Source organism: Chrysochloris asiatica, unplaced genomic scaffold (genome assembly GCF_000296735.1).
Source record: "Chrysochloris asiatica unplaced genomic scaffold, ChrAsi1.0 scaffold00041, whole genome shotgun sequence".
NCBI lineage: Eukaryota > Metazoa > Chordata > Mammalia > Afrosoricida > Chrysochloridae > Chrysochloris > Chrysochloris asiatica.
The window spans coordinates 13,492,619-13,509,380 of record NW_006408559.1 but is presented as its reverse complement, the minus strand read 5'-3'; the positions used below and the strand labels follow the sequence as shown (position 1 = coordinate 13,509,380).

At 49.5% G+C, this 16,762-nt stretch overlaps 2 protein-coding genes across 2 annotated transcripts in view; one reads left to right on the top strand and one right to left on the bottom strand.

The window, feature by feature from the left end:
• PARP12 (poly (ADP-ribose) polymerase family, member 12) overlaps nt 1-11,988 on the top strand; it is a 63,878-nt gene extending 51,890 nt beyond the window's left edge. Inside the window, exons 7-12 of the mRNA XM_006861248.1 lie at nt 2,571-2,712; nt 4,344-4,440; nt 8,889-8,964; nt 9,815-9,945; nt 10,496-10,647; nt 11,507-11,988. Coding sequence (XP_006861310.1) covers nt 2,571-2,712; nt 4,344-4,440; nt 8,889-8,964; nt 9,815-9,945; nt 10,496-10,647; nt 11,507-11,988 — 1,080 coding nt within the window. The remainder of the gene's footprint in view (nt 1-2,570; nt 2,713-4,343; nt 4,441-8,888; nt 8,965-9,814; nt 9,946-10,495; nt 10,648-11,506) is intronic.
• A 1,561-nt stretch (nt 11,989-13,549) lies between these two features.
• Nucleotides 13,550-16,762, bottom strand: part of TBXAS1 (thromboxane A synthase 1 (platelet)) — a 154,585-nt gene continuing 151,372 nt past the window's right edge. Inside the window, exons 13-14 of the mRNA XM_006861247.1 lie at nt 15,237-15,399; nt 13,550-13,624 (exon numbers count right to left, since the gene is read on the bottom strand). Of these exons, the coding sequence (XP_006861309.1) occupies nt 13,550-13,624; nt 15,237-15,399 (238 nt within the window). The remainder of the gene's footprint in view (nt 13,625-15,236; nt 15,400-16,762) is intronic.

Here is a 16,762-nt window from a genome sequence, read left to right as displayed (position 1 = left end):
GCCTTGTTCTTTGCCAGTTCCTTCAGTGCACCTTGGACTTCCTCCTTCAGTATCATTGGCTCTTGATCATACGCTACCTCTTGAAACGGTTGAACATTAATCATTTCCTTTTGGTACAGTGACTCTTTGTATTCCTTCCATCTTCTCTTGATGCTTTCTGCATCATTTCAATAATTTCCCCAGAGAATCTTTCAGTAACGAAAGTCGAGGCTTGAATTTTTTCTTCAGTTCCCCTAGCTTGAGAAGTGCTGAGCGTGTTCCTCATTTTTGGTTTTCTGACTCCAGATCTTTGCACATTTTGTTGTAATATTTGGCTTTATCTTCTTGAGCTGATATTTGAAATTTTCTGTTCATTTCAGCTCACTAATGCCTAAGATATCGATCGATGTTTATGTGTTCCGTTTCATTTTAGACAATTCCTAATTTTCCTAGATTCATACTTTGTACATTCCATGTTCTGATTATTAACGGATGTTCACAGCTGTTGCTCTTCATTTTGAGTTGTGCTCCATCAACAAATTAAGGTCCCGCGGGCTTTACTCCCACGGGCTTTACTGCATTCGCATCATCATGGTCAACTCTACTTTGATGAGGCAGCTCTTCTTCTCCAGTCAGCATTTTGAGTGCCTCCCAATCTGAGGGGCTCATTTTCTGGCACTGTATCTGACAGTGTTTCTCTGCTATTCATAAGGTTTTCAGTGACTAAATATTCAGAAGTACTTTGTCACTCCTTCTTCCTAATCTGTCTTTGTCTGGAAGCTCATCTGAAACCTGTCCACCATGGGTGACTCTGCTGGTATTTAAAATACGCGTGGCAGAGCTTCCAGAATCACAGCAACTCACAAGCCACCATAGTGTGATAAAGTGACAGACGAGTGGTGGTTTCACTTACAGAAATATGGACTTTAGACCTGCTTCCCCTTCTTTTCCACTAAAGCCTTCATCTCTAAGAGTCTAATCCTTTCTCTTCCTTGAGATGCCTCTGAGTGGACAGTGGAGGTCTCTGTCCCCTGGGCAGGTTGGCATATGCCAGCATGCCTCTACCCTTCTGTGACTGTATTTCCTGCACTGAGCCTGCAGACTCCCATTCTTCCTATGTGCTCCACCCTTACCCAGAAGGCTCTCTGGGCCCCCAGGAGACTGGTAAATGGCGACTTACTCGGAGCCCACAAATTCAACACTGACTTTTCACAGGCACCGTGCCTGCTCCCCACAGACCTTCATGGGGAAAGTGGACCAACGTCTCTGCTTTTTCTTTCTGTTCAACCAACTGCATCTTCTTCCCTTCCTTCTGACAAGGGATTTTGACTTAAGCCTTGGGGGCTTAAGTCACTCTGTTCTCCTCCATTCTTCTCACTGCTGTTCTTCTCCATTCCCTATTTGATTCTCTCATGCGGGAGGGAAGGATGTTTATTTCCCATCGTGTTTGGAAGGGTGTTTAACCACCTTGCTCTCCGTTTTCTCCAGCTTCTTTAGCCTAGAAAGAGGACAGGGTTCTAGAGAAGAAACATGGCATCACTGTAAAGTCATGAGCTAGGGAGTAATGTCAACCTTTTCTGATGTCCCCTTGTTGACCATCTTGATCGCACTCTCTGCCTGGATTGGAACTCCTTGCTTTTGTGCCCCGTCCCCATAGCTCCCTGAGAAACGGCAGGGCCTGCTTTGTTTATGTCTGTGTCTGTAAACTTTTGTAAAGCGGAAGGTCAGTTAGAAAGAGGGAGACTCCCCCCACAAGGAGATGGATTTGTACAATGACAGCAGCAGCAGCAGACTCCAGTGTAGCAATTGTGAGGCTGGCACAGCACCAGGCGGTGTTTCATTCTGTTGTACGTAGGGTTGTTATAGGGGTTGGAACCAACTTGATGACACCTAACAACTGTAAAGCCTAGGACTTGTGACCAAGCAGGACCAGGAGGACTAGGTTTGACTATAAGGTTAATGTTAGTTTCAGTCTAGAGACCATGACAATGGGACAACCATTAGAAAGGGGCTTTGTGTGTGTTTCAGGGACTGTGCCGAGTGCTTCGCCTGCCCTATTTTATGATTTTGCCAGCCCTTTGAAGAGGGCACAGTACGGTTATTAGTCCTGTCATAACTAGGTGGGGTAACTGAGGTCCTAAAACGAAATCACTGCTGCCCAGTCAGTTGTGACTTCAGTGCCCCTATGGTACAGCATAGTGCTGCCCCATAGTGTTCGAGACTGGACTCCTTCTGGAAGCTGTGGAGCGCATGGTGGTTCAAACCAATGATCTTTTGCTGAGCTGACTGGAAAGGGGACATGAAGGACGGGGAAGAGGTGAGGGGGCTGATGGCTGTCGTCAGGCGACGTTTGTGCTCACTCAGTGTTGCTCCTTCGTTGGGGGCAGTTGTACTATCCTGCTGTCATTGAATGTTGGGATGTCTGGTCCCTGCTGTCCTGCTTGGTCCTACCTTCCCTTTTCCGGGGTCCTTCTGTGCCCCCGCTGGTCTCTGCCCCATGATATGAGTGCCCCTCATAGGCACTTCTGGGTGGGTTGTAGCTGCTCAGCCTTTCTCCCTCCTTCATGAACGTTCTTGATCTCTCCTTGCAGGGCACGGAGCACCCTGTGGCCACCGTCAGCAGCTCTGAGTTGGAGAAGGCCTACCTGGCGTACTGCATGCCGGGCTCAGACGCCCAGGCAGCCACTCTTCAGTTCCAGGCCGGAAAGCATGAGTACGAGTTAGATTTCAAAGGTATTTCTGCCCCGCCTGCACCCCTGTTAATGTACATGGGTAAACACTTGACTCCTAATGGGCTCAACTGCTAACTGATGCCATCCAGAGTAGCTGCAGAAGAAAGGTCTGGTTATCTACTTCCATGGAACATAGTTCTACTCTGACCCATATGGGGTGGGGGCAGGATACCTGGGAGGACAAGTCCTGTTAGGACTCTGTCTGAGGAGGTAACTAACCTGGAATTGCCCCAGTGAAGCTGAGTCTCATGACTCATTGTTAGTCATCAGGCCAGTAAGGATCCAGCTGAGGTAGTTCCGGGAGCAGTGAACCTAGGAGAGGCTATGGGCTCGTCATCAGAACATGGCAGACACCAGGTTAAAGATACGTTTAACCTTTTAATTTTTATTTATTTTTTTTTACATTTAACTTTTTATTGTGTATTGGATCAAGGTTAACAGATCTTCAGATTTACATTAGACAATTTGTACATATTTTATGTCATTGATTTCAGTCCCTTCAGTGTAACATCACATATCCCACTTCTCCTTGGGTTCCGTTTCCATTCTTCCTCCTTTTCTAATCCGTTTGAGATTTGTCCTTGGGTGAATGCTGCCCTTTTAATATCAAATGGTTGATTATTCTAAGGTGTTCATACCTCCCTAGTGGTATTCTTCACTCTGTAGACCTTTCCAGACCTTCCCAGACCTCAAGAGTCACTAAAGGCCATTGTCTCAGGGCTTCCACCAGTTTCTCTCCAACAAGTAAAACTTGTCTTTTATATGATTTTGAGTTTTGTTCCATATTTTTCTCCCACTCTATCCATGACCTTCTAATGTGATTCCTTTCAGAGCAGTTGATAGTGGTAGCCAGGCACTAATTAATCTTTCTGGTCTCAGGGTCTTGAGGCAGAGGTTTGTGTGGCTGGTTAGTCTGCTGGACTCTAGTACTCCCAGGCATCTGGGATTGCGTCACTCTCCTTTGCTGAGGACCAGGCTCAGGAGTGTTCTTGATGAACACTTGGTTGCCGCATAGTAACCCTCAGGACACCCTCTTTTCCTGTCATGTGCTTATTTGCAAGCTTGTGGGGTCACAGTGGTTAATACAAAAAGGTTTTTTAAACGGGAAGAAATTGTTTTTGTAATTTAAGTGCAGAAAGTAAAAGTAGACAGGTTTTGCTGGTGGGGTCCGTGAATGTTCACCTTGATGGTGTTTACCACTGATCTCAATGCTCAGCACGGAAACATGAATGCTGGACTGGGTGATGAGGGTTCAGAAAAGGTGAGATGAGTCAATATGAAAAAAAGTCCTAAGATTAAAATTCTCTCAACTGTAAAGTCCCCCCACCCCCAAACTCACAAGCTGGAAAATCACTTTGCAAAGAATCATTTAAACAAGATCATAAAGTTCTCGTGTGTAATTGGTGTGTCAGTAACTAGTCACTTACTTTTCAATCCAGTCTCCCAGATGTTCCTGTTTTCTTAATGAATATTTGAAATGTGTTAAAATAGCCTTTTTTTTTTTTTTTTAAACAGATCCATTTTGAACTTTACACATTTCAGTTAGCTTTTTCAACCTATTTAATTTGTGTTTATAACATTCTTCTGCATGCATTTGTGTGTTTATCTTTTTAATGAGCTCTGATTTTCCAGCCCTTGTCCAGAGAAACCTGCGCTACAGCACAGTCAGAAAGGTTTGCCGGAGACCCAAATATGTGTCCCCACAGGATGTGAAGAAGAAGCAAACCTGGTAGGCTGTTTTAAGAGAACATGCTCCTTGGTGTGTGTGCAGTTTGTGTGCAGTGGGCTGCAGATAATGGGAGACGGATCTGGGATGGGCATAAGCCTTAGAGGACTTTATGGGCTCAGTAAGTCAATACCTGGGGAGAGGTGGCTCCTTTGTAGAACCTCTCGTCTTCCATGTGGGAGACCTGGCCTTGATTCCCAGCCAGTGCACCTCAGCTACAACTACTGTCATCTGTTAGAGGCTTGTACGTTGCTGTGATTCTGAACACATTTCAGTGGGGCTTCTAGACTTAAAATGGACAAGGAAGAAAGTCCTGGCAATCTTAAGTTGGGGAAACTTATAGATCACAGTAGTCCCATGTATAACTGATTCTGGGGATGGTATAGAGGCAGGCAGCGTACCCACTGCACCTGAGTTTGCTGTAAGTCATGGCACCTAATAACAACAGGAACTCAGTGCCTGGCGCTCTGCTCTGTCTCTCAGCATTTTGTCTGCTCAGCCTATCGCTCTCTGTGTGTATGTGTGTATCACAAAGCTTCATAGCACTGTGCTTGGGTGGTTGTTGTTGTTAGGTGCCATCGAGTTGGTACCAACCCATAGCGACCTTATACACAGCAGAATGAAACGCTTGCCCGATCCTGGGCTAACCTCACTTCTGTTACCATGCTTGAGTCCGTCGATGCTGCCACTTGGCCAATCCATCTCGTTGGGGGTCTTCCTCTTTTTCTCTGAGCCTCCACCTTACCAAACATGATCTCCTTCTCCAGCGATTAGTCCCTCCTGACAATATCTCCAAAGTATGAGAGACAAAGTTTGGCCATCTTGGCTTCCAAGGAGCACTCTGGCTGTACTTCTTCCAAAACAGATCTATTGGTTCTTTTGGCAGCCCATGGCACTTTCAGTATTTTCCTCCAACACCATAACTCAAATGCATCAATTCTTCTACAGTCTTCCTTATTCACTGTCAAGCTTTCGCATGCATGTGAGGTTATTGAAAATACCATGGCTTGGGTCAGGTGCACCTTAGTCCTCAAGCTGACATTTTTGCTCTTCAACACTTTAAAAAGGTCAGCAGATCTGCCTAATGCAGTACGTCGTTTGATCTCTTGACTGCTGCTTCCATGAGTGTTGATAGTTAATCCAAGAAAAATAAAGTCCTTGACAACTTCAATCTTTTCTCCTTTGATAAGAATGTTGTTTATTGGTCCAGTGGTGAGGATTTTTGTTTTTTTACATTTGATATGCAATCCATACCGAAGGCTGTGCTCTTTGATCTTCATCTGTAAATGTTTTAATTCTCTTCACTCTCAGCAAGCAAGGTTGTATCATCTGCATATCGCAGGATTGTTCATGAGTCTTCTTCCAATCCTGATGCCACGTTTTTCTTCATAGAACCCAGCTTCTTGGATTATTTGCTCAGCATACAGGTCGAATAAGTATGGTGAAAGACTACAACTTTGTTGCACACCTTTTTCAATTTTAAACCATTCAGTATTCCCATGTTGTGTTCAAACAACTGCCTCTTGGGTCCGTGTAGAGATTCCTCATGAGTACAATTAAGTGTTCCGGAATACTCATACTTCGCAAGGCTGTCTGTAGCTTGTCATGATCCACACAATCGAAAGCCTTTGTGTAGTCGATAAAGCACAGGTAAACATCTTTCTGATAGTCTCTGCTTTCAGCCAGCATCCATCGGACATCCGCAGCGATATCCCTCGTTCCACGACCTCTCCTGAGTCGGCTTGAACCTCCGGAAGTTCTCTGTCAATGTATGATTGAATCTGTATTACCTTTAGCAAAACTTTACTCGCATGGGATATCAAAGAGATAGTCCGATGATTTCCGCATTCTGTTGGGTCACCTCTCTTTGGAATGGGCACAGATATAGATCTCTTCCAATCAGTCGGCCAGGTAGTTGTTTTCCAAATTTCTTGGCAAGTGAGTGCCTCCTGTGCCGCCTCACTTTCTTGAAAAATTTCAGTTTTTATTCCATCAGATCCTGGTGCCTTGTTCTTTGCCAGTTCCTTCAGTGCACCTTGGACTTCCTCCTTCAGTATCATTGGCTCTTGATCATATTCTACCTCTTGAAACGGTTGAACATTAACCATTTCCTTTTGGTACAGTGACTCTTTGTATTCCTTCCATCTTCTCTTGATGCTTTCTGCATCATTTCAATAATTTTCCCGGAGAATCTTTCAATAACAAAAGTCGAGGCTTGAATTTTTTCTTCAGTTCCCCCAGCTTGAGAAATGCTGAGCATGTTCTTCCCTTTTGGTTTCTGACTCCAGATCTTTGCACATTTTATTGTAATACTAGGCTTTATCTTCTTGAGCTGATCTTTGAAATTTTCTATTCAGCTGCTGGACTTCCTCATTTTTTCCATTTGCTTTATCATCTCTGTGCTGGAGAGCAAGTTTCAGTGTCCCTTCTGACATCCATTTTGACCTTTTCCTTCTTTCTTGTCTTCTCAATGACTTTTTGCTTTCTTCATGTATGATGTTCTTGATGTCATCACACAACTCTTCTGGTTTTCCGTCTTTAGTGTTCAATGTATCAGATCCGTTCTTCAGATGATTTCTAAATTCAAGTAGGATATATTCAAGGTCATATTTTGGCTCTTGTGGACTTGTTTTCATTTTCTTCGGCTTCAGTTTGAATTTGCATATGAGCAATTGATGGTGTGTTCCACAGTCTGTCCCTGGCCTTATTTTTACTGATGATATGCAGTTTTTCCATCATCTTTTTCCGCGGATGTTGTCAATTTGATTTCTATGTATTCCATCTGGCGAGGTCCATATGTATAGTTGTCTCTTAAGCTGTGTAAAGAAGGTATTTGAAATGAGCAAATCATTGGTTTTACAGAATTCTATTATGCGTTCTCCAGCATCATTTCTATCACGAAGGCCATATTTTCCAACTACGGATCCTTTCTCTTTGCTCCCAGCCTTTGCATTCCAATCACCAGTAATGATCAATATATCTTGATTGCATGTTTGATCAATTTCAGATGCTTGTGTAGTTACTTTTAAATGGTCCGTTTTCTGAGGAAAGTTATTCCTGGACATTTTTGAGGCTTAGAATGTAAGTGCATCTCATGGCAGCCGAAACAGAAGTCGATCTGTCAGAGAAAATAGAGCATCTGAACGAGACCAGGGATGGATTGGGAGGGATCCTTGTCTCACTATCTTCGTTCCTAAACCCTCTGGAGTGATGGCTACTACAAACCTTGTGTGTGTGTTTGATTATTTTTGGAAGGATATTGTGGTGCTTGGATGATCTAATACTCTGTAATTAAGTACATTAATATTTCTGATGTAAAAGTATGCATAGTAACATTAAGCCGGACTCCAAACCCACAGTTGTGTAGGCCATTCCAACTCATAGCCACCCTGTCTAGGGTTTCCGAGGCTTTAACTCTTTCCATGAGCAGAAAGCCTCTTCCTTCCTCTGAGGAGCTTCTGGTGGGTTTGGACTGCCAACCTTGCAGCAGCTTAGTAGTCCAATGCTTATTCCACAGTGACATTTGTGTAAAGTGCTATCAAGTTAGTCCCAACTCAAAGCGAACCTGTATAGGGTTTCCAAGGAACGGCTGTGGTGGGTTTGAACCTCTGACCTTGCGGTTAGCAGTTCAGTGAAGAAGGATAAATACAGACCACAAGTATCCTCTCACCAGTGCAAATCAGATTTCTGTTGCCGTCTAAGTTTTGATGTCCGTTGTATATTGTATGTCTGTTACACCTCTGTGCAGCTGTTGTTTTCAGAATGTACAGAGTTTCAGAATTGCAGGGAAGGGGTTTGTGGGCCTGTCTGTGCTGTTGTCATCGTGTGCTCAACTTCTTCTTCCTCACTCTCTAGGGTTGGGGCCACACAGGCAAAGATGAAAGTGCCCTCACCTGGGGAGTACTGGGTTTGTTACTCTTCATTCTTTTCTCTAGCTGTTAATGTGTGCTGAGACTCAAGATTGGTGGGGTTGGCTAGCAGAGAGAGCCGTGCGGTGGTGTCATTCAGTGCAGTGCAGTCACTTCCGACTCCTAGTGACCCACAGGCAGTAGACTAAACACTCCCTGGATCTGTGCCATCCTCACAGCCCTTACTGTGTCCAAGCCCATTGTTGCTCCCGCTGTGCTGGTCCATCTTATTGGGGGTCTTTCTCTTTGTTGCCGACCCTCTACCAGACATGGCCGTCTTCAGGGACTCTGGTCCCTCCTGATAACATGTCCAAAATACATGAGACAAAGTCTCGCCATCCTGGCTTCTAAGGAGCATTCTGGCTGCACTGCTGAGACCGATTTCTTCATTCTTCTGGCAGCCTGTGGCATAATCAGTAGCTTTGTCAAAACCACAATTCAAATGTGTCATTTCTTTGACTTTCCTCCTCATTGTCCATCCCTCCACAGCTCTCCTTAGTCCCAGAACACAGTGTCTGAATGTTTTTTGTTTCTGTTGTACAGCAGTGGCATGCTTTTAGGCCCAAAGAGCATCCCAGACTATTGGGACTCATCTGCCGTGCCGGACCTGGGATTCAAGGTAGGTATGGAGACCTGGCTGCTCGGATACTCACCAAAAGGTTGGAGGTTTGAGTCCACTCAGAGGCACCTTGGAAGAAAGATCTGGCAGTCCACTTCCGAAAAATGAGTTTATTGGCAATCCTATGGCATGCATATGTGGGGGACTAATACCATAGGATCCCCATGAGTCGGGTTGAACAACAGTAACTGATTACCTGGCTGGTTGGGGCCGGGAAGGAGTTCTAGGAAAGACAGGGATGTAAACCAATGATGGCTGGAAGGCTGTAGCTCAAGGAAGAAGGAGGGGTGTGGGTTGGTCGGTTTTCAGGTCTTGGGGTGTTAACAGTTGGAGTGGGTCTCGTGAGGAGAGCGATGGGTTGAGGGAGGAAAAGGGGCTGTGGCATTTGCTGGAAGCAGCAGAAAGGATTCCGGAGCTGGGCCTGGCAAACAGATAGATACAGTGCACTCAGCAAGGCAGACAGGGGGACCCCAGCATGATGGAATTTGGGGGGCTGTCTGTGAGAAGGATGACTAGAGACTTGAACAGCCACTTCAGCAGCCCACCTGGGTAGTGATTGTGGGGCGCTCGGCTGATAGCTGGTGTCCTGCCTAGTGTGTGTCCAGTTGATCCGCCTGTCCTTGGAGGATGGGCCTTGCTGAGCTTGTACAATGTACACAGATAAAACACCCCATGTTGGGACAGGGCAGCCATGGTTGACCCCTGAGCAGTGTAATTGAGTGAGAGCAAGGGAGGACACAGTGGAGAGTGGGAGCTGTGTGGGAAGGTGGAGCATCTGGAGGTGGTCCTGGGGTCTTCTTGGCTCTGGGAAGGACTGGGGGTCGGGTTCTGAAATGTATTTGTTCCTCAGAGAGTTGCCCTCATCCCGTCCTCGGAGGAGCACCAGAAGGTCTGTGAGCTTTTCAGCCGCACGCTGCCCTCCTACCTAATCCAGAAGATTGAGCGCGTGCAGAACCTGGCCCTCTGGGAAGTCTACCAGTGGTGCGTGGCGTGGCGATGGTGCTCCCCGGGCTTCCCTCCCTGTCGTGCAGATCCGTCGTACAGATGGGGACTGCTCCTTTGCTGTCCTAGTTCACTGGTGACTTAGCCAGCGCGCCCCCGGAGAGCAGTTGAGGGTCAGCATGGCCCACCGCCCCCTCAGCCCCAGGAAGCATGGCTGTGTCTGAGGACCTGCAGGTCCCTTTGTTCGTTTGAGGAGGGAAGACGTCATAGTGGCCACCTGTTGGGGATGCGGTTGGCCAGTCCCCACAGTGGGGGGGTCAGAGAAGACTTTGCACTTTGCAGCAACAAGCTTCCTCAGGCAGCTGGGAGGACTCCATTCTCCACGGTTGATCTGCTTTTGGGGTTTCTGTGCCTGGGGAGGCCCCCTAGTGATGGAGGAAGCGGTTTATTGTGGGTTTTCCCCTCGTTCTGGGGTGGCCAGAACCCTGGTCTCAGTGCTGCACCCCATGGTCCCAGGCTGCGGCTGCGGAGGTGTAGCGGTTGGGCATGATGTCCTCCTCCTTTCCCCCCTGCCCTTTCTGGACTTTAGGCAGAAGAGTCAGATGCAGAAGAAGTGTGGAGGTGCCGCAGTGTACGAGAGGCAGCTCTTCCATGGCACCAACGCCTGCTTTGTGGATGCCATCTGCCAGCAGAACTTCGACTGGCGCATCTGTGGACTTCACGGCACCTCCTATGGCAAAGGTGAGGGCTAATACGGTGGCAGGGCGGAGGCCACCACCCCAGCAGGTCCTGCACACTATGGGGAAGGGGGCCTGTGGGAGCCTCTGCCTCAGTCTCAGAGAAGGGCCCTTAGCGGGCAGCTCCTCAGACAAACTCACTGCAGTGTTTATCTGGGTTAGGGAGGGGCTTCTGCCCTTCAGTTATTTCCAAACTGTTTGTGGAATGAATTTCAAACTCGCAGATGAGTTTGCAAGACTAATAATGAATCCCCCCATACGTCTCCCCTGCTTTCCCCATTGTCACATGTGGTTTGTCACCCCTTCTGAACCTCAAATCCCTGTGGCTCTTCAGTGCCTCTTTTACATTACACAAGGCACGATGGATGGATGCTGTGTTCATTTAATCTGGAGTCTGCATGCCTGCTTTATCACCTGTCTACCAGTTAGTGTGCAGCTGTCCATCCCATGCTGTAAGGGCAGAGTTTGGCTGAGAGCCCTGACTGACAAGGCACTTCAGCTGAGTTGCACTGGTGGCTGGCTTCCTCACTTCCCTCTGGTACCCTTTTCAGAATCCCTGGGTATACAGACTTGGCTGCTAACCAAGAGTTTGTGGAGTTTACCAAGAATAAGCTCTACCTCAGTAAAAAGGACTGGTGACCTGAAAAGGCAGCCATTGAACCCCATGGAGCGGAGTTCTTCTCCTGACAACTGTGGGGCCTGAGTGGGAATTCAGTCAATGGCAGCAGGCTTCAGGGCTGGGACCCCACTAAGGGGCCTGCCACATTCAAGCAGGCCTGCTAGCATTTGACCTGTGCCCTGCAGGTGCTGAGAGGGAAGACCTCCCCACTCTGCATCTTGACCTGAGCCCCCTGTTCTTGCAGGGAGCTACTTCGCCCGTGACGCTGCGTACTCTCACCACTACAGTGAGGCCAGCGCACAGTCCCACAGGATGTTTCTGGCCCGAGTGCTGGTAGGCGAGTTTGTCCGTGGCTGTGCCACCTATGTCCGCCCACCAGCCAAGGAGGGCCAGGCCACCACCTTCTACGACAGCTGCGTGAACAGCATGTCTGACCCGTCTATCTTTGTGGTCTTTGAGAAGCACCAGGTCTATCCTGAATACCTCATCCAGTACACCACCAGCGCCAGACCCGTGGCCTCCCTCGTGGCCCCGGCCTCCCTCGCGGCCCCGGCCTCCCTCGCGGCCCCGGCGTCCCAGGCGGCCACCGCCTCCCTTGCGGCTCCGGTGTCCAGGGCGGCCACCGCCTCCCTCACGGCCACGGCCTCCCTCTCCGGCCCGGCCTCTGTTGGAACCACTGCCGCGGGCCAGCCACGCATGGGCATCTGGGGGTGGTTCGCCCGCTGAGGCAGTCTGCCTAGTGGTTTAGTTTTTAAACAAAAAAACTTTTAATGAACTGTTAAATGCTGCTTTCTCTGATGCAGCATTCTTAATCACCAGATGGTAATTCTCACTTTTAGGGTCTCCGTCGGCTTGTGGTGGTTGGTGACCGTTTGTGCCTTTTAATAGTGTGTTTTATGATGTTACATTTTACTATCTGTTGACTTTGCTGCTTTTTGGTACCAGGTATAGATTTCTACAAATGGTTTTATGGATTAATTTTAACCTTTAGGGTTTTCGGTCTGTCATGCCCCTGGGCCTCCAGGGTGTGGCTGTGCTTATGGGAGGGCAGAGTCACCAGCTGATCCTGAGAATGGGGGTGGGGGGGGGAGGCTGGGTGCAGTCCTGATTGCTGTTCTTGGGTCAGGCCTCTCTGCAACCTGTGTTGTCTGATACAGTGGTAATGGTGGCGTGCGCCCTTGTGGGCCTGCTGTTAATTCTAGGGAGTGAGCTCACCTGGCAGGTGACAACCCCAGGAGATCTGAATCTTGTGCCATGAATGTCAGAGCACAGAAATAAAGACTTACCTGAAAGCCTGAGGTGGTCATTCTTCAGCGTCTGTTTGAGCATCGGTTTTGGTGTGTTAGTGCATTGTATGTGTGTGCACTAAGCCACTTTTCCTGGCAGTGGGAGGCAGGTTCTGTGTGGCTTTACTGTGACACCACAGATTCCTCACTTAATGGGACCCCAGCTGCAGTTCCCATCATTTTCTGTTTGGTAATATTTGTAGGAGTAGCATGCTAATATTTGTAGGAGTAGCATGCTTATCTTTTCTACCCCCCAAATCTGTAAGTCTTCAGTCCCCCAAAGTCGGGGTTCAGTCCGAAGAAGCTCAGTGTGAGGCGAGCAGAGGGGATAAAGGACCAAGCACCCCAGACGGTTTTCTATGGGGTTGCCTGGTAAGCTCCGGGCACCTGTGATACAGTCAGCGCTCCTGCCAAGCTGTTCAGACATTCCACTGGGGTGCTCTTTGACCATGGTAGACCTCTCTGCTTTACAGAGGAGGAAACTGAGGCACAGGGCGGCTACCAGCTCCCTACCCTTCAGAACTGGATTCCAGTCTGAGGGGTTTGCTGCATTGGAGCTGCTTAGCACCACCAGGGTCATTAGTTTAGCCCAAGTTTCCATCAGATCAAAATGAACACTGTTCAATAGATAGATGAGTTTCCCTTTCTGCATGCTGGGTATTTTATAAGGGGGCATTGTCCACCTAGAGAAAAGCACATTGTTTCCAGAGCCTTAAAGTTTTTTTGAAGTTGGTGTTCAGGATAAAGGTCCTTCTTGAAGTGTGGAAAAGGCCCTTGCCTCACTCTCCTGCAAAGCCTGTTTCTCAGTTTTGCCACGTGTGTGTGTGTCACATTTGTCAGCAGTGGAGTTGGATCAATGCCAAGTGCAATAAGTAACACTTTATTAAAGCAGTTGAAGCCTTCCTGAACCCCCTGGAACCCTTCTTTCTCACTAGGCTGTATGTGTTGGGGGGTACCTTCTGTGCAGGTCCCCACATCTCCCTTGAGTGAGGTCTTCCTGGTCAGCGGGGCACTATCTTGATGGAGACACCAGTTTTTGGAGCGAGGGCCAAGTTGGATGCCAGCTGCAGTGGTACCTGAAATAGAGATAAGGAGTGGAAGGAGGAGTTTCTGCGCACTTGGACACTTTAGACACCTGGACTACAATACAAGGGCGTGACACTTGCCCAATTGGACCTCTGCTCCTTGAAGCCAGCAGAGCAGTCCTTGGGCATGGGCATCCTATAATAATAGCTGGTCCTTTCCCTGGGCTCCTGCCTGGCCTCGTTGTGTTGACATGGGCCATTGGGCCACCTGGACCCTCACAGCCCTGCATCTCACTCTAAATGAAGACAGGACGGCTCTGAGACCCGGTACTTAATCGGGGCACTGGGCGATGGATGGGTGCAGAGCCGGGCTCTTCTGAAAGGCTCAGGAAGCAAGGCCCCACGGGGTCCCTGACTGTTCTGAGGGATCTGGGCATGAGGTGCTATGGGTCCCTGCCCATGCATACCATGGCTGTTTCTAATCTTAGTACATATGATTAAATTTCACTGAACTAAGATTACATTTTGAGTAGCCACACACTGTGTCTTGTCTTTGCGTTCATGAGCACAGCTGCAGAGGAGCTTGAAATGGCACCAGAGCAGCTGGCAGGAAAGCCTTCCTGGGGGAGGCGGCATGGGGCTGGGCTAGGACTGGAGAACCGTTAGAGCGCCACCTCTCAGGCCCCTTGAAGGATCAGATTAGGGCAGGGTGGGATATGGTTCCATGGTGGGGCGTGAATGGTTACCTGGGTAGACCATTCAAGGGCAGCAAACGTCTTAGTGGGGACATCCAGGTGGGTTATACAGAGTGAGGCCAGATGGGTCTGGAAATCTGGGTTCTCTCTGGGAAGTACCAGAACCTTGGGTGTGCGGGAGATTGGTGAACCAGACAACCCCCACTAGGAGGTCTTGGGGTGGGGCACACCCACCCTGCTTGGGCTCTGCTGCTGCCTCCCCCGCCCCCCCAACACACACATCTGGTGGACAGACAGCCTCATCACCTGCACCAACCAGGCCTCTCTAACATGAGCCACCAGGACCACAGACATGTGCCAGGGTGTCTGTCTTCAGTCCTGTCCAGGGTGGCAAAGGGGAACCTTTGCACAGAGAGCCACTTGGGGTGAACCTGGTGTCTATTGAGCAACCCCTCATTTGTTCACTGCTGTGGAAGGTGGATAGGACACTGGCCGAGCCCACTGTTAAGGTCTGCTCCATAAGATGGCTGTGAGCTGGGAGGGGTGTGTGTACCCTGACCTAGTTCACTGACTCTCCTTGGGATTGGGGTACAGTGTGGGGACTTGGCCAAGAAGGGGCCAAGTGTCTGGGTGAAAAGGTGTGGTCTGAGCACCTCTGGGACTGGTCATGGCTGTTGGGGACTCGAGGACTGGGTGGATGCAAAGGTTGCGGTGCCTGAGCACATGCACGTCCCTAGCCACCACATGCCCAGTGGGCAGGACTGGAGGGCACGCTACACCCCAACCAGCTGTGATAACTGGGAGCTTCAGTCCTCCCATGCCTGGGAGCTGGGACATTGGGGCTGTCCCTTTTATAGAAGAAACAGCTGCATGCAGCACCAAGCAAGAGGTGTGGTTCAGAGAACTGGGGGTGATCCTTGGGAGCTGGGTGAACTCCCAGGAAGAGTACCCACCCGCAGTGGACTCACCTGGGTCTCGACGCAGGCCTGGAACCGGAAGGCACGCAGTACTCGGAGCAGCGTCAGCTTGATCTCAAGCAGCCCTAGTCGTACCCCGAGACAGCTCCGCGGGCCGGCCCCAAAGGGCAGGTAGGTGAATGGCCGCTGCCGCTTCCTGGCCTCTGCTGTAAACCTGTGGGCAGGGGGACAGGCTGACCAGACACCCACCTCCAGATCCAGCACCCTGGAACTCTCCATCCTAGCCCCCAGCCCATCACTGCAGACAGCGTCCCACCAGGTGGGTGTAGCCCCTGCCATGACCCGCCCATCCTAATTTCCCCAAGGACCCATCTAGTGGGGGGGGGTGTCAGGGGGTGAGCTGCAGACCCACCACCTCAGGTCTGTAAAACCTATAAGGCTGTGAGGACTTGGGACTGCCCTCTGTGTCCTGCTCCCGCCCCCCGCTCCCCATTACTGCCCTGGTCAGTCTGGACCCCACTTGGAAGGCCTCCCCCTACTCTTCTACCCGCTCTGATTGGCTGGCCACGCAGCTCCTGCCCCCACACTGTAAACACCCCTAGCTGGAGCCCTGGATGAGGGTTCTCACTGTTGTCTCCTAACCCAGTAACTGTGGCGCTGCATTATTTGACATGAAGTCAGCCCACCTGCCCCCCTGGATCACCCACTGGGCCTGGGGCTGTGGTGTGAAAGAGGGCAGGAAAAAGCAGTCCCTGCTTTGGTGGGACCCGAAGGTCTGGGCAACATCGCTGTTGGGGACAGAACGTTCTGAACACTTTCGTAGAAGCTGCTCACTGCTTCCAGTGCTAGACTTCTAGGCCCAGGGAGCCCTTGAACAATCCTTTCCAACAACAGCAGTGCATTTTGTTTGCAGAGGTGGGGGTGCCTCTAGGTGGACATCAGTCTGATCTCTGGGATTTTGCGGTTCTCCCAGCACCTGCGGGCCAGTTGGTCACAGTTTCCCAGGATAGGTACACAGTCCAATAGCTAATTGGGGGAGGGAGCCTGGATATGTTCTGATAGGGTGATATGTCGGGACCTGCTCAGACTATTGGTCCAAGTCACCGAAGGGGGGCGGGGGTGGTGGTGAGGCAAACCTTAATTCAGATTCAAGGGGTGAGGCCATGTGGTTGGTATGAATTGTTCTAGAAAGGATCCCTGGAGGCACAACGAATGGTTAATGATCAGATAAATGTTGTGGATTGGAACCTACCAGTAGCTTTGAGGGAGATCTCCCCAAAAGACTGAAAACCTAGGACATGCATGGAGTTCTCCTGTAAGGCGGAAAACAACTCTAGGGCACACAACAGTGCTAGGATACTGGCCACTAAATTTTGAAAAGCAAGTGGTGGGGAGCCACCTTCTGGGTTGAGCCCAGTGTCCAGGCTGCCCTGACATCAACAGGCCCACCACTGACCTGCTGGCAGCTGAGATGCTAACTCGGCTTCAGGGGGGCCTTTTTATGGAACCAGCAATTTTCCTTTGGAAGCCATGTGGACAGCTGTCTGCGTTGCATGGTTTCTGACTGATTGGGGGCA